The sequence below is a fragment of the Meles meles genome, chromosome X (assembly GCF_922984935.1).
Source record: "Meles meles chromosome X, mMelMel3.1 paternal haplotype, whole genome shotgun sequence".
NCBI lineage: Eukaryota > Metazoa > Chordata > Mammalia > Carnivora > Mustelidae > Meles > Meles meles.
The window spans coordinates 28,380,741-28,399,068 of NC_060087.1; the positions used below are offsets into that span (position 1 = coordinate 28,380,741).

At 36.6% G+C, this 18,328-nt stretch overlaps 1 protein-coding gene across 9 annotated transcripts in view; it reads right to left on the reverse strand.

Annotated features, from left to right (window-relative positions):
* DMD (dystrophin) overlaps positions 1-18,328 on the reverse strand; it is a 2,324,635-nt gene that overhangs the window by 1,350,527 nt on the left and 955,780 nt on the right. For all 9 annotated transcript variants that reach the window (XM_045994540.1, XM_045994546.1, XM_045994545.1 and 6 more), the window contains exon 30: positions 291-452. In XM_045994540.1, coding sequence (XP_045850496.1) covers positions 291-452 — 162 coding nt within the window. The remainder of the gene's footprint in view (positions 1-290; positions 453-18,328) is intronic.

The window sequence follows — 18,328 nt, forward strand, 5'->3', positions numbered from 1 at the left end:
CTTTACAATTTACCTTCTTAAGGTTTCCCTCTAGCTTAAGTATAGTTTGAAAATACTGATTAACAGCAGACTTCCAAATGCAATTGCCCTGCCTGGTAAGTGTCTCTATTTCAAATTCCTCCATTACATACTTTGAGATATAAATCTTAGAGTACTAACCTAGAGCTCTTTTTCCCTCTTACTTCCAAACAGTCAAATTAGTTAATCAGATAAATTTTAACTTAGAAATTCAGCACTGTCCTGTTCCAATAACACACCAAGTAACGGTATCTCATTCCCAGTCTACTTGCCTGGGCTTCTTGAGGCACCTGAGCTGCGTCCACTTTGTCAGCAATATAAGCAGCCAATTGCTTGTCAATGGAGGAGAGGGACTCCTGAATTAAGTGCAAGGATTTTTCAATCTCCTGGGCCGACTGGATACTCTGCTCTAGCAACTTTTGCCTCCTCACGGCCTAAAGAAAAGAAGGAAGAAGGAAGCGATTCAATGTTTACTCGCAATAGTTTTTCTGCAATCCTGCTGCAAAGTAAATGAAGATTCTACACTGCCACAATCACCTTTTTGTAAGATAGATTTCGTAGCTTCCTGCCACTCATTCAGCTCTGCTTAAAAAAACAAAAATAAGAATAAGAAATAAGAATTAGCACACAGAACTACAGGATCCGGAATCCCTGCAGGACAAAAACCACAGAATTATGTATATCAAGGAAAGAGGCTGGGGGGAAAAAAAAACGTAGTGAAATCATCTCAGTCTTTGCAATCTGTCGTTCTCAGGCCGAATGTTCCTCCTGATCTCATTATATAGTTCAAGAGATTTGGTTTACTTAGAATAGGGTCATCGTCATCACAATCCAATTCAAGATGGATAATCCACTTCCACCAGTGAGACACATACACAATCTGTTCAGAATTAGCTCCTTTCAAAAAGAAATTTTCAGATAACCATCTGGTTATGGATTTATTTTAAATACGATTTCTTCCCATTTTGCATGGGCTTTTTGCCCCATTTTCTCCCACAATTTGGAATGTGGAAATAACTGGTACAATTGGATCTGTGTTACTGCTGAAGTGGAACAAATAATAAGTAATCCTAATATAGCTGCAATTAATTTTGATTGTTACTATAGGTATGATTAGGATAATGTAACACTTTCCAAATATAAATAGCATGCTGAGCAGACTGCACAGTTTCCCTTCAAGGATCTGTTCACCTTTAGAAGAATAGTTCTACAAGCAAGGACTGGGACAAGCAACTTACTGAGAATCCCTTAAGTTATGCATCATAGCAAGTATTTTTCTTTATTATATGATATGTAGACATGATTATCTGGTATGAGAGAACTATCCTTTGCAAAGACCATGAGGAGCATTTCAAAAATGACCCTGCTTGTGAGGGTCATAGCCACAGTTGTCACATTAGTATGCTCTACACCTGAAGCTAACATAACACTGTATGGCAACTCTCTTTCAATAAAAAATATTTTTAAAAATATATAGTGGGCTCTTTAGCTTAAAATGTATTAGAAATGCCATTATTCTTTAATGAAGCCAATTTGGAACACAGCATTACTCAACTATGACTAAAGCTAAAAGAGTTGCAAGTCTTGCACTACAAAATGAGGGGGAGGGCATTCTTAGTATTTCTACCTGTATTGTAAATCATCCTCAGGATTTTGCCTTAGGTTTTCTTTCTTTTCACTTCACGCACACTTCCAGGTTCAGTTAGCTCTTTTTCCCTCACAACGCTCAACTCTGTGCCTCTGGTCCAGATTTCCGCCTCGATCTCCATAAGTGCATATGCATCGCCCTACTTGACAATTCTATTTGGACATCCACAGCAACCAAAACAATAGCATGACCAAATATGGACACATTTTGGCTCCCCTTCTCATATACTTTCCATCTCCCCAACTTGCTTTTGCTCTTGCTCTGTTTTTTTGTTTTTTTCCCCCTATTTCAGTGACTAGCAATTATTCACTGCCTTTATTAGGCATGATTCTGGATATTTCCTCTTCCTCTATCATGTCCTTCATCATTTTGTCCTAAACCAGGCAATCAGTTCACAATCCTTTCTTCTACTTCCTCATATTTCTTGATTCTGTCCTCTTCTCCCCCTATCTACTGTCATTACTTGGGGCAATTGTCAGCCCTTGCCTCAAATACAGTACAGGTTCTTGGCTGGTATCCTACCCTATCATTACCCATCTGTAACAGAGCTATAGTGTGTTCTTTCTAAAATGAAATGATGGCTACCTGCTTAAATTCCTGTAGTAAGTATTTATTTTCCTGAGGATAGATGAAATACTTTTTAATTTAAAATTCCTTCATAGTCTTTGCCCAAGCTACTGAGAAATTTTATTTTTCATTCCCCAGTATACGCTATGTCCCTCTTGATACTTGGCCTTAAACATGCTACTCCTTTTTCCTCGAGCAATTCCACCCCAACTTCCTTTAATGGGATAGTTTACATTTATCCTTTAGTTCTTACCTTAAAAATGTGGATATCTCCCTCACCAGGTGGCTGTTCCTGACACCCTATGTTCTCTCTTGTACTTTATATTTCTGGCTCACTATGTATCACATCATATTGCAATTTCCCATTATTTTTTCCCTCTATTTCAGACTTTAAGTGCCAATGAGATTAGAGACTATGGATGTCTTGTTCATTGCTCAATAACAGATCCTAGAAAAAGAGACCAATACTTTTGTTCATGTCTGAATGAATGGTGTAACAAAGCTTTTTAGTGAGGAAAACGGAGTAGCATTCAAGAAGTCAAAAAATTGGATTCAGAAAAGAAACTGGGAAAAAGGTCATCACCACTCAGACACATCCTTTGGAGTAAAGTCTTCCCTGTTTGGGCTTTTTAAAAAAAATTTCAGTGTTTTTGTTTTATTTTGGTGTGTTGTGCATGTGTGCTTGGAATTAAAAGTATCAGAATAAAAAAATAAAAGTATCAGAATAGGGAAAAAATTTAAAAAATAGAAGTGTCAGAATAGGATGGAACATTACTTACAGGAAACTTTAGTCTACTTCTAGTAAAATACTCGATTCAAATCAGTGTCCAAGACCTTGGTCTATAATCTAATTCAAATATGATTTCCCCTTTCTTCAGTCAAAACTTCAATGAGGAGTTATATCACATCATAATTCAGTTAACAGTGCTTATGGCTATAATCAGAATTGTTTGTATTGTACAAGAGAATTCTGTAGCCTAGCAAGACTTTCTCCAGAGAAATGGATCCCTAATGATAAAATTTCACCATTATGACAAGTGGCTGCAGAAACCTCCCAATCACACCATGTAGTAATTGCCTACTCAGGCATTGTTTAAATCTGGTCCTTTATCTGGCTAAAGACAAAAACAGCCTACTCTCCTGTGCACACCTGTAGAATTTTAATATAATTGAATAGGAAATAACACAGCATAACTTTAAACCACATATCTAGCCTCAAAATTATACTTAGAAATCTAACCTTCTCTATTCACGAGACTCTATGGATTGAAAGAAATGAAATGACCTAAGAGTTGATGTCAGAGTTGACCTCAGGTAGGTTGGTTTTTTGCTTGGCCTGGCAGTCAATAAGAAAGACCAATACATGGATTTTTTTTTTTTTAATTATCTCAGGGAATGAAAAGACCTAATGTCAATCTTAGCTTGCAGAACTCTTTGAACTAATCATGGTGTAAGCTGTCTTCTATTTCTAAACACCTTGTTAGGCAAATCCTGATGGGGGACCAGACCTGTGGGTTTTCTAGGACCCTCTGGCCACTTGACCTGTGCTATCTCACTGAACAGAGTTGGTAGGCAGTCCTAACTCAGACTTGGATTTTCGTTGCTGGTCCAGATTACAGTTTAACTTTTATTTTAAAATGTTATACCATGTATTCAGCTAACTCTTTTATCAGTAAGATGAATCATATAACTAGACAAAAAGAGCAAATATGAGGAGAGTTACAACAATATTGAGAGGCTGGCCCCCAACAACAAAAATACAAAAGTAAAAAAGGGAATCCTAATAGTGGCTACCAAGGAAAAAGCATAATGAAAAAAATGTTATTATGGTTTTCAGAAAAATTCAAGGAAAACTAAGTTAAGATAGTCAACATACATGGAAATTTATTATTATTTCCTCAAAGTACTCTAGAGCATAAAATCAGAAACTGAATGATTTTTGTTAGCAATGGATGGTTGTCTCTATAGCAAATTACTTGTTTTTCACATATCTATTTTTTAAAATAATAACCTTTGTGTCCCAATATTACAAACACTTAAATCAGAGAGCATATGGCTAAGAAACTGTGGAAGAATGGATTTTTCATTCTGGTAAATAAATTTCTCATGTGAAATAGGAAGTGGGAATTTAAACCAAAATAAATGTATTTAAATATTAACGCAGGCTTAAAAATAGAAAAAAAAAACCATTTCACATGTTATCCTAATAAAGTTTCACAAATTATCATTCATTAAGGGAGTTATATGTCCTTGCTATACTTATTAAAGGCTCTATAAAATACAATCATTTTTATTTCATTTAATAATAGGTAAGATCATGATTGCAAGTGAGTCAGGAATGTGGGTGATTTCATTATTAAAATAGGACCCTCTGAGACAATTATTAGAAATATACATTTCCTTATAGTTAACCTTCTTAGCCAACAGCAAATACATATTAAGCACAAAATATTTTGCAGAATTGAACAATACATATATAGTATAGTCTATACTGACAGAATTCATATATATATGTGTATGTGTGTGTGTGTATATATATATATATATAAATTGAAAAATTTGCTAAATTTGAAATTGAAAAACCTGAAGAATTTTATTCCCTATATAGCATGAGTTAGTTCGAAGCCACAAAAATAATTTTCTTCAGGTATCTGTGAGATGTAGGGCTGGGAATAGGAGATATTTTGCCATTATTTTGTTTCTTCTTTTATTTTTATTTTTTTAAAGATTTTATTTATTTATTTATTTATTTGACAGAGAGAGATCACAAGTAGGCAGAGGCAGGCAGAGAGACAGAGGGGGAAGAAAGCTCCCTGTTGAGCAGAGAGCCCGATGCCAGGCTTGATCCCAGGACCCTGAGAACCTGACCTGATCCAAAGGCACAGGCTTAACCCACTGAGCCACTCAGGCACCCCTTGCTTCTTCTTTTACAAGTGTGTGAGATTGTTTTACTTTATTTGCTTTTGCTTTCTGGCAAAAAGCTGGGGGAAGACTTCTGATGCCTGGATCTAATTGTGGAGGAGGATCTCATCAGGATGCTCTTTGCTGTGGAGTCCCTTGTGAAGGGCTGTAAGAGTGATATGAGTCTTGCAGAATGGAAAGCATGAATGTGCAAAAGATGCACTTTAATGTCTTAGTATCTTTACAAACTTTTTTATTAATCCAATTATGTGATAAATATTCCTTGGTTGCTTATTATGTGCCAGGCCAAGGGAGCTCTCAGTTTTACTTTGTAAATTGCATAAAAGATCCAGGCTTAACATTGTAAAATTTACCCTTTCATTAGCCCTAGCTTTAAAAAAAGGACTTCTTTTTAGGGGGCTGAGATTTTGAGAGACACTTGGCTTTTCAGAAGTCCAGACTATGGATTTTCTCAATAATTGCAGATTCTTGCCCATTCTGCTGCAACTTATGGTAACAAACACAGACACAAACAAAAATATTCATGCTCTGTGACAAGGAATTATCTAGGGATTCTCTAAATTGTGTTCATTAAAATTTCTAGGACAAAGGAAATGTCAGTTCATTTAAAAAATGGAATATGACTTATGATCACCTTGTAGTAAAAAATTGTTTATTATTTATAAATATTTGTCATTGATACTAGACATGTAAAATAGTTTGACTTTCATAATTGTCTTAGCTTCTTTTCCCTAAGCATGAAATAGGGTAACCATTGTTCAATTAGGCTTCATTTCTTTCAGTGATTTTAGTAGTAGTAGATGAACTCAAGAAAACTATTTCTCAAATTCGGATGCAAGCAAAGTAGTTACAAATTTTTGCAGTTTCTGCTTGAGGGAGAGCATGATTTGGCCTGACTTTGAATACCACCTTGCACAAAATAGAACAATAACGAGGTAAGCACTGTTCTCATGGGCAGTGGGTGGAGGGTGGGAGTCCTGTAAGGCATGTGCTAAAACCAAATCCTACTCCTGTGGCTCTTGAGAAATTAACATGGAGACCAAAGAGAACCCGCTAATCTGCATTATTTTAACAGCCCCACTCACTGTGCACACAGAATGACCTTCACCAAAAAGTTCTATTTTTCTAGAGTCTCAATTTCAGTGGGCCAGTAAATTAATGCAACAACTTCCTTTTAGCTTGCCTTTGTCACCTATCAAGAAGTTGTAATTTGTTCAAATACTAAATAAGAATACTCATTTTGACTGAATTATTTTGGTGAATTATTTGAGAGCATTTTTTATTGAAGTACAGTTGACACATTCTGTTACTTTAGTTTCAGGGGTACAACAAAGTGATTCAACAAGTCTGTACTTACGTTATGCTATTTTTCCCCAAAGTGTAGCTACCATCTGCTACCATACAACACTACTATAATACCATTGACTATATTTCCTATGCTGTACCTTCTGTTCCCATGACTTATTTATGGCACAACGGAAAGCCTGTATCTCCCTTGTCCATTCACCCATTTTGATTAGCTGTTTCCTCTTGACTCTTACGTGACTCATAAGCTATTCTTAGTCTTGAACTGAAAACACTGAGTCCTAAGTTCCTCTCATTCTAAAAGATGGAAATAATAAGCCTTTTCTAAAAATTTTACTGGTGGTGGGAAATCTGGCTCTTCCTTCATTACTCCACCAAGCCTGCTTACTCTATAACTCCATGAAGAGTTTGAAAAGAATCACAATCAGGCTGAATCCATGGCCCAGTGTGATGGCATCTTCCATTTACTTATCAGTGAGGAATGAAAAGTGGTACTTCAATCTTTCTGCCCCACGCAAGTGAAGGAAGTTCCAACACTATCACTTGTAGAGTTTGGGAGTTCTAAGTAAATAGGAGTGGCATCTAACTACCAACTTGGACTCTGCTTATGCAGTTGAATGCTCTATTTGCTTTCTATGCCTACCAAAGTAAGAAAAGAAATTGGAAATGATGGCAGAGTGAAGAGGGGGAGTAGCCTGTAGTTCCTAAAGCTTGGTGTAGCATTTCCATAGGTCAAGCAGACACTAAAAAAGGCAGCCATGTTTGAGTTGTCTAGCACAAACACTGCTAGGAGCAAGAGTACTCCATGGTGAAGAGGCCTGAAGATATTGTCACTAGGCATGTTTCCCTTGTTAGAGAATTTGGAAGACAGAAGAGCTTTTAAAAGACCATTTAAAGAGCCTATACTTACACCCTCCAAAAAGTCTATGCTTGTTTCCTTGTTATATAAAATACATGAACACCGTGAAGATGCTAGTTAATAGGAGACATATGCTGAGTTTCCTTCATTCCTACTTCTCAGGCCAACGGGAAACAATGGGACCCAGAAGCGGTAAGGAAAAGTGATGGTGGTATAGAGGAAACTGGCCATTCTCCCCTTTTATTGCAGGTAACTTAGGCCATGGTTTAAGCTCGACAGTAGAATAGTAAGCTGAATAGGAGATTGAAAAAATTTTTAAAGATTTTATTTATTTGACAGAGAGAGAGATCACAAGTAGGCAGAGAGGCAGGTAGAGACGGCGGGAAGCAGCCTCCCTGCTGAGCAGAGAGCACGATGCGAGGCTCAATCCCAGGACCCTGAGATCATGACCTGAGCTGAAGGCAGAAACTTAACATACTGAGCCACCTAGGTGCCCCAGGAGATTGAAATTTTAAGCTGCACTAAGCTGGCTTTAACTTTTTAATTTCACAGAGCCTGGAAAGCAATGGGATCTATCCAGGATGCCAGTAAAAAAGAGGAAACAACCATCAGTTTGAAGCAAAATATTTCATGTTTCTGACCTACTTGGTTCAAACTATACAGCAAACTACTGTCATGGTCAATGAATTCAGTGCTTGACAAATTGAGGTAGAGGCAGAGAAAAAATATGGATATGAGGAACAGTTGGAATGTGGCCCAGGGAAAGGTAGGAAATGGTTTCTGGAAGGTGTGAAGAGATAGATAATGAAGGACCTAGAGACTATCTTTGAAACACTGAGAATTATGGTAGCATGGCATGATTAGAAGGCTTATAAAGATACAGCAATGCCATTGGCTTATACAACAGCCCACAGATTGCATATTTTATATCTATCTAGCAAGGTTCTAAGTATGGACTATTGTTGCTATCAAATGAAACACTTTCCCCACTGATGTATAATTTCAGTGAATTGCCTGTTAAACTTTCTGAAGGATAATTTGAAGGTCTTTAAGGAGACATGGCAAGGCATGAAAATGTCAGGAATTATTTAAGGAGCACAAGGAATGTTCCATTTGTCTCAAAAACACATTCTCTCAACTTTTAGTTGTTTAGAACTGACAGGAGAACATTCTCAAGGAAAGTTAAATTTGAGGAACACCTTGGGCCTCACTATAGACTCAGACGTATTTAGGGTTGGTGAGAAAAAAATATTTTTCATGATTTTATATGGTGAAAGGAAAAATAATAGATCCTTACAGAGTTGCATATAACATTTATAGATGGTTAGGTATGCTTTCAGCAGACTGAGGAAATGCTTTTCAAAAGGAATCATGGATATTTTAAAAATAAAAGGAGGAAAATGGAGATTTAAAAAATAAAGTGGAAGGGGGAGAAGATAATTTATAGCAGGAAGGACAACTTACAGGAACTCACTGCCTCAGCAACCATCAAAAGCTTCACTTTGTTGCCTATTTTGTTTCTTTTCAAATCAGTCCTACTTTTTCCTAAAGAAAGAATTGAACTGCATGGTCAACCATCAGTAGAGTTCAGTGTTCTTGGACAAGAAATACCAAAAAAAAAAAAAGAGGAAAAAAAGCCCAAAATCAAAAACTGTGTTGATTTAAGCCACTCTAGATATAATTCTTGTGGGGACTTCTGACACAATTAGCTTTTGTGGCATGTTTGCTAGCATACATGATAGGCTACAAATAATTACAATAATTACACAAGTATTTGTATACATATTCTATAAATATAAAGGAATGTTGCTTCATTTACAAGGGTTATCTGGCTTTGTTTTTGTTAATGTTATTTGGTTTAAAACCACAGGACAGAAAAATCCAAAAACCACGTGCATGGAGCTGTCTATGATTTCCTTTACAGGAAAAGATTATAAATGTTAAAACCACTGGGGTCATGTTTAGTTGGAACTTCATCTGTTTCAGATCTCTGCAGGTCATTGAAGTTCTTCTGTGACCTCTGAAGGAAGCACACTTGAAAGCAACGTTTGGGAATCACTTTATCAATGGAACTTGACATCAGATAGCCATCACTTTCAAGTAAAGCATTGACAGAATGGTCAGTGAGCTGTACAATAATATATCTTAGACATTTCTGGATTTTTGCTGCATCCATTCATCTTCACGGGTAGACAAATGAAACTGGTCTTCCACTCTGACAGGAGCAAACCAATGCATTATTTTAGCTTTGGAAAGGAAGTGCTGGAAGTATAATATGGTAAATCTGAAAGGCATCTACAGAGTTCATCTTGTCCCAGCATTCTCAAGGTAACGTCAGAGACCTGCCTGGTTAGTAAAGATTCTTTGGTGTAATGGCAAGGTGCTCTCTGATCGCACATGTGCTCATAATATGAAACTCTAAATTTAGGCAATTAATAATTTATTGATATTATAATAATTAAAACCTCATAGACTATTGTGCCTGATACAGAAGAGTGAGACAGAACTGGAGTCTAGGGATAAACTGGGTTAGGATTGAGACCACACACATATAAGTAACACACAGAGTCTAGGTAAGAGTAAAAATCCAAATCTTGTGGTAAGATCAAATTGTAGAATGAAGCAATAAGTAGAGGTCAGAAACACAAGTCAGAATGTAGCTAGTCAGAAACTCAGTTGATTTCTGACAATTGTTTCTATTATCCCAGAAAGCCAAAGACACAGTGACTTTTCCGTAATTCAAGTATAGGCAGAGAAAAGGCAAGGTTCCACAATTAAAAAAAAAACAAAAAACAAAACTGTAGCTGATGCTTCCAAGCTGAGGTATTCAGGTCATCACACAAGTAAAGGCCTCTAATGAGGTAGAATCCAGTGAGACCAACTGTAGATAGACTGGTAGCTGTGTCAACTTGTCATTGAATGACATGCCATTTGGTGCTCCTTACATAAGGGCAGTAATCTCCTGCCAACACAGCAATGTGGCAGAGGTCTCAAAGTGGAAGACCTTTTGATGCTAGTCAATTTCTCCACTTGGGATTTCAGACCCTCAGGATATTGAGTAGATACGGGGTTTCTGGCTTCCTGGACTTGAGATGATGTGTGAGAAGCACATCTGTCACACTACCTTTTACAGACCAGCTAAGGATGGCCAGAAAGACTGCCTATAAAACAGATTTGGGTCTTCAGTCAGGTAGTCTCAAATGTGGTCCCAATAACCTGAAATGGTTCTTTCCTGATGTACATTAGACATCTATGAAGGATTCCTTTTACTATAATGGAGGCCCATAATGGTCTTAGGTTAATGTTCAGGTTCTCTTGAAATAAAATTCTCTAGACTCTGTTGACCTGTATGGTCAATCACCAGTAGAGTTCAACTTTAGTCAGGCTGCTGACTAGAAGTAGTATCTAAGAAAATGGAAGATTTCTCTCCTGGGATGATCCTTTTTCATCCTCTCCATATGCATGATGATTAACAATATTTATTTATCACAAATACTCCAGATGATCACATGGTTCTGAAGAAGGTGAAGTGCAAGACAGAGTTTGTTTAGGGCTTCTTGTAAACCCACTCGTCCACACCACACTGAAAAATTCCTCAGATCTAGCTGAGTAGCTGTGCTGAGCACTATTTTGTCCTCAGGTTATTACCAAGCTCTCAGATTTGTTGTTCTCCATGTAGCTAAGATAGACAAGACTGCAGATTTGTAGCAAGGAATTACTGCCAGGGTCTTTGGCTCTGATAGGATTCATTTGGCTGGGATGTGCACCTTGAACAGCAGGAACAAGAGGCAGTAAACAGCTGCTTTTCCTTTTGCTTGCCAGATATGCTGTGCAATTCCTGAGCAATATGCTGGGAGTATAGAAAGAAGACTCATGTGTATGGATGTAAGCATGGGGAACAGATAAACACTGGCAGAGAGGTGCATTTTACTTGATTCTTCGTTAGACACCAGGGTGATCTGTCACTGAATGCTCTTGTGAGATATTAAGCTGACTGAAAGAAACATAAACTGTTTTCCAGCCTCCTCTTACCTCTACCTCCTCTCTCCAGTGGCACCTTACCATCATCTGGATGTGAAACCCATTGTGCTGGCACTGTATTAAGTGAGAAAGGAGCAACCGGGCATCAGGTGGTAGGCACTCACTTGTAGCATTCTTGTACTTGTCACAAGTCAGATACAGCTAAAGATTAAGTTACAGACAATATCTATCACAGCCAGGCAGGACTTTGTAGAGTCTTCCAAACTGGTCTCACAGGGAAGGTCTGTTCCATCTAGACTTTGGTCTAGGCAGAAGAGAAGTGTAGCACATAGGGGAACAGAGCAATGCACTTTCCATGCCATCACCAGTTTGCTGTGGCATCCTAGAAAGCAGTCATTCTACTTCAGCAGGGAAATGTAGACTTGAAGGAGAACTAATGTTTTCCCCCTTTGTTTTTTTTTAAGATTCTATTTATTTGAGGGTAGAGAGAGAGAGTGCCCACACAAGGAGGGGGAAGGGTAGAGGGAGAGGGAGGAGCAGACTCCCCACTGAGCAGGGAGCCCCATTCAGGGCTCCATTCCAGGACCCTAGAATCATGACCTGAGCTGAAGGCACACACTTAACTGACAGTCACCCAGGTGCCCTCTCTTTTCTTATTCTTGGTTTAATTGTTCAGGAGTTGAAAATGAGCTTCATCTCTGAAATAAAGAGATCATTTAGCTCTAATGAAAAGCAGGTGGAGATGAAAAAAAATTAATGGTCCACATTAGAAATGAATCTGAGACATAGGGCACCTTAGCAAAGGGGACTGCCTTAAACAATTCATGCTCAGATAAGGGTCAAGTCCAGAGTTCTCAAACCTAAATAATCATCAGATTGTAGAGCAAATTTTCAAAATGCTGTTCTCAGTCTCAGTCAAATTCTACAGATTAGAAAATCAAAGGGCACAGGGAGGGACTATGCATAGATTAAAGTTCCTACACTATTCCATCTGTGTCATTTTGATGATTTGGCAAATTTGAAACGAATTATCAAGAATGAAATTTGTAAGAAACGATGCCATAAGGATTACATAATCATACTTAAATGCAACCAATTAGGGTCACAACAAAAAAGAACAAAGGACAAAGTACTATTAAATTAGCCCTTTATCAATGCAGATAGGCAACTTGGTAAGGTAGAGGCAGTAAAGCAATTCTCCAACTTCATTGGATCCTTGAAGGAAACTTTCTGGTTAATATTTATATTCCTATGACTTAAAAAACAGCTTGATGAAATTGAAAATATTTTTGTTCCTCACCCCATACATGAATTGCCCTGAGATACCAGAACACATTGCCAAAAAATGTTCTTCAATGTCCCTCTCCCATTTCCTTCTTTAAAAAAAAATGGACAAGCAATATCAGGGCAGACTTGCCTGAATATTAAAGAACAGTTTTGATCATTCAAACCAAAAAGTCTGTGAGGTGGCTTGAAAAGAAAGTAGCTTTAAAAGAAACGAGAGTGTTAAAAAGAAGATGGATGATCTAGATGGACCTACTTGAGAACAGTATTTTATGTTATAGGGATTAAAAATTAGTTGTAAATTATAATGGGTCATAAGTGAAAACTATATATAGGTTTCATTAAAAGAAATCAGAAAGGGAGACAAAACATGAGAGACTCTTGGAAACAAACTGAGGGTTACAGAAAGAAAAGGGGTAGAGGGATGGGGAAACTGGGTGATGGACATTAAGGAGGACACATGGGGTGATGAGCACTGGGTGTTATATGCAACTGATGATTTACTGAACATTACATCGAAAACTAATGATGTACCATATGCTTGCTAACCAAACATTAAGAAAAACAGAAAATTTTCAGTTTTTATGAAAATGTTCATTGATAATAAAATTGAAAGAAAACCCTCTACTCAAAAATTCATTCCTAAAATGCTAACTTACTAATCTATACTACTGATCTGGTTTTTATAACTGACTAATTTTTAGGCCTTCACATCACATTTTTTTAAGATTTTATTTATTTCTTTGACAGAGAGAGAGAGAAAGTGTGCAGAAGCACAAGGAGTGACAGACAGAGAGAGAAGAAGAGGCTTCCCGCTGAGCAGAGAGTCCAATGAGTGGCTCTATCCTAGGACTCTGGAATCATGACCTGAGTTGAAGGCAGATGCTTAATCAACTGAACCACTCATTAACCGACTGAACCACCCAAGCATCCCCAATTTTTTTTAAAGATTTATGTATTTATTTATTTGAGAGAGAGAAAGCACACAAGCCAGCAGAGGGGCAAAGGGAGAGAGAGAGAAAGGCAGACTCCTCCCTAAGCATGGAGCCTAACATGGGGTTCGATCTCACAACCCTGAGATCAGAACTGAGCAGAAATCAAGAGTCAGATGTTCAATTGATTGAATCACCCAGCTCCCCAGATGTTTTTAATTTATACATTAACTCCTTCTTTTGATATTCCAACTTGAAAGCAAAGAGTTCAACCACCAAATCATAAGAAATTTAAGAGTGAGATATCCTTAAATGTATATGTTCATATTCATTCATAAATATTTTAATGTTCTCCCAAAGCAAAAACAATTTAGAGTATATAATAATTAAATATTAATTAGGTAGTAAAATAGAATGCGTGTATTTGTGTCTGTGTGTATGTATATATACATATATTGACACATGCATGTATATATATATACAAAAATATAAATTCACATACATATATAAATATATATGCAAACATACATATGTATATGTGTGTTGATGTGTCCCTTTGTCTCTTTATCCAAAAAAGCTAATCTATTATAGTTGGATACATAGAGACAAAATATTTTTTTTAAAGATTTTATTTATTTATTTGACAGACAGAGATCACAAGCAGGCAGAGAGGCAGACAGAGAGAGAGGATGAAGCAGGCTCCCCATCAAGCAGAGAGCCCATGTGGGGCTCGATCCCAGGATCCTGGGATCACGACCTGAGCTGAAGGCAGAGGTTTTAACCCACTGAGCCACCCAGGTGCCCCTGAGACAAAATATTTTTAACTACTATCTTGTAAACCATTTCATAAATGTTAATGCAAATAGCCAAGAAAACACTATTTATTAAAGTAGGGTAAATGATATTTAAAGATAACAACAGAATTACTACTTACAAAAACAATAAATAAATACATTTTCATGATTTATAGTGATTAAAATAAGAATGAAACATAATTCCATCAACCTTTGCTCTTGTGAAGGTTACATAATAGTTCAGTTCCTGTGTTTATAAAATAGGGCAATTAAATTCAAAATACAAGATGCATGCTAAAATATTAATAAAATCAAGAATCAAGGTAACTCATGTTAATTGATAGAACGTAAAAGAAGATACCTTTCTCAGATAATGAAAGAATATACAGCAAAAAGAGAAAGAGAATAGTTATTCTCTAATCAAAAAAATAAAAAGGATATACTGTCTTGTCTATTTTTTTTACATTAATTAGGGCTGGGCTACAGAGTTTATAACCTATGTGTAAATATTATGCAAGTTGGTTTTCCCTCCTCAAAATGTAATCACTCTTGCCAATTATTCAATTAAAATTATTATGAGAATAACTATGAGTATAGTCCACTACTCAGCTCAAAAACAAAGTCACCTTGAACACAGATGTTTGACACAACAGTCTGCTTATGGTGCAATTTTTTTAAAAAGATAATAGTTTTATCACAGAGCATTCAACCTCGAAGAGTCAAGAACCAAGATACCCAATATCCTTTCTTCCACTATAAGGGAAAACACCACTAAAATCAAAACATGAAAAAATGTAATTCTAGAAGATATGTCCACTATTAACACACTAAGAATTAATTTTTTTAATTCTACCTTTCAAAGTACTATTTATCATTGGTTACCCATCCCAGTGAATGTTTTTAAACAATGTTGTTCTGTAGAAATGCATCTAATTCTCTAACTTCTGAAAAATTTTGAAAGCAATTTAGGTCTAAAATTAACCAAACATATAAAATGACAACCAGGTCTGGCATCATGGTCACACTGACCTATGTAATCATGCTTAGAAGGTCTCCATGCATAGAAGGTCTCGTGCTTACTTTGATGACCTGCTGTCACTATCTTGAAATTCTTAATTTTAGAACAAGAAGCCTGCATTTTCTTTGTGTACTGTACCCCACAAATTAAGCAGTTGATCCTAATTACAATAATCTGGGGGAAATGTCCAATAGCTATAATATTGAAATAACAGTACAAGCTAAATTGGATAAGGTAGAGAAATTTAAGAAAAGCATGAAAGTCAAATTAGAGCCACCAGAGCACAGTGACATAGTGTCATACTAGTGGAAGGAAAATGAGGACTGAATGAATGACTTTCAAATGTGAATATAACTGGAAAATAAGATCCTAAACACCAGTCTCTGAGTTGTTTCAGGATCCAATCAGATTCATACTGGAAACACTGCCTGAAGACAACAGAAATAAGAGTAACTTTCCTTTTGATTTTCCATGTGTCTGTATGTGGGTAGTTGTGAATAAAATTATTATTGTGCAGAAAACTGTGGTAGAAATTGCACAACTGTTTACACTGTAAACAATTTTGCTCACTAATACTTTGTCTATATCATTTGCTATCACTTCTGTTTATTTTAAATTCATCTTTACAACAGAAGAGCTCCTACTGCAAATGCTTTCCACCCTTAGTTCTTCAGAGGTACCAGTTCTCTATTCTCCCATCCCTACTTATCACCAACACTACACAACCTGTAAAAGATACAGTTCCCTTTGAGGTATGGAGTCCTTTATGAGTAAACTTTCTCAGGCTTACTACTCTTCACCTCAAAATTTCTTTGTATTAACTCAATTCACTATCTTCCACTTCCAAAGTCCATTATTCCATTTTTGTTCATATACCCTCTCCTGTAAGATGACCTTGCTTTTATATGTCAAGTATGTATTAGATTTTTTTGGTCACATTATAAACATGTTTAAATCTTCACCATCCTGAAAGTCAATAAAATACCTTGTGTGTCCTGTTACTCAGTTGCTGGCCCTTCTCTCTTATATTTCCCTCATTTTTTTTTTCACTTTCAAAGACATGCTAATTCTCTTTCATCCTCAGCTTTATTGAGATATAATTGGCACATAACATTGTGTAAATTTAAGGTGTATAAATTGTTAATTTGATATATTTATAAATTGCGAAATGAATGCTACCACAGAATTAGCTAATACCTTCATCCTGTCACATAGTTACCATTTTTACAACGTGAATAATTCATTTACTGCCTCCACTTTACCACTGACCATTTCCTCTTTTACCTCAATTTAACCTCACAGTTGCCCCTCCAGGAACTAAACAAGGCAACTATAATTAACAAGGGAAGGACTGAATGGCAGTTGAACAAATAAATCCAGCTAGTAGAGACTAGCTGGGTGATGGGGATTAAAGAGGGCACCAGTGAAGAGCACGGGGTGATATATTGAAATGCTGAATCACCATATTGTTCACCTGAAACTAATATTACACTGCATGTTAACTAACTGGAATTTAAATAAAAACTTGCAAGAAAAAAATAAAGTATTAGGTTCTGCATTTTATAGACAACTTAGGAAGAAGAGAAGTAAAAATTATTTTAAGTATTTTATATAACAAGGGACAAGTTAAATATTATAACCTGGCTGATTCTCAGTTTGCTGTCATTTTAGAGAAAATTCAGTAGCTTGTGATTCAATCTTTAACTATGGTTAGTTTTGTTCACACACTTCTCATTAACTTGGGTATATCCAGATTCTTGTTCCTAAAACTAATCTGATCAGTTATTTTATATATATATATACCTATTCTCATTAGCTTAATATTTTTTGCTAAAAGATGTACCTACATCTCAGCAATAAACAGATGGAGAGACAGGTTTTTTTTTTTTCCTTTTTACATTTAACATCTGTAATCATCAAGAGAGTAGTTTTGATACCTCTTTAGGGTGACAACCTATTCATAGGGAGAGGCCAATGTACCACCAATATAAAGTGGGCTCCATGTAAGTGAAATTTAAAATAACAACCTGGTTCACAAAGAAAAATATGTGTGGGTGATGCACCTCTTCTTTCCTTTCAGACCACATGTAGATCTGCTGAGACTACCTTTCAAATCTGTTAGGAGAGAGGTTGGTAAAGAAAGAGTACTAAAGATTACTTTAAGGTTTCTGACCTGAGAAAACTAAAGAATGAGTTGGCAAGAATAAACATGGTGAAAACTGTCCTGGGTAGGTTTGATAGAAACTCACATCTAGGTACAACAAGTTTTAGTTGCCTATTAATACCAAAGTAGAGATCTACAATAGCAAGATGGATATACAGGTCTAGAGTATAGGGCAGAGGTTTGTACTATGGATAATATTTTGAAAATCATTAATATATAATGGGTATTTCAAGCCATGACCCTGCATAAAATATCGAAAGGAGTGAATAAAGAGAGCATGAAGTTTAAAAATTATTTTATATACAACTTACCTCCTCCCATGGACATACACAATCTACAGCTACATGTAAAATAACTCCATTTATAAAAGGCCTGAAAACTAGTTGAACAGCTACTTCACAATAAACATTAAAGGGGTCACATCGAGATAGGGAGAAGAAACAGAAATATGGTCTTACCAAAAAACACCAGTCGAGGTGTAGCAACTCACAGTTGGGATGGATCTCACAATTCTGGAGTTTCTCCCTGAGACATAACGGGTTCTAACCCCACATCAGGCACCCCAACCACAGCGACCTAAACCAGTGAGATTAGCCTCCAAAACATCTAGCTTTTAAAAACAATGGGGCACTTGTAGCTTTTAAAAACAATGGGGCTTATATCCAGGAGACCCAAAGGGCCTGAGAACTGAGACACTGCTCTTTTTTTTTCTTCTTTTCTTCTTTTCAGCATAACAGTATTCATTGTTTTGCACCACACCCGGTGCTCCATGCAATACACGCCCTCCCTATTACCCACTACCTTGTTCCCCCAACCTCCCAACCCCCGCCCCTTCA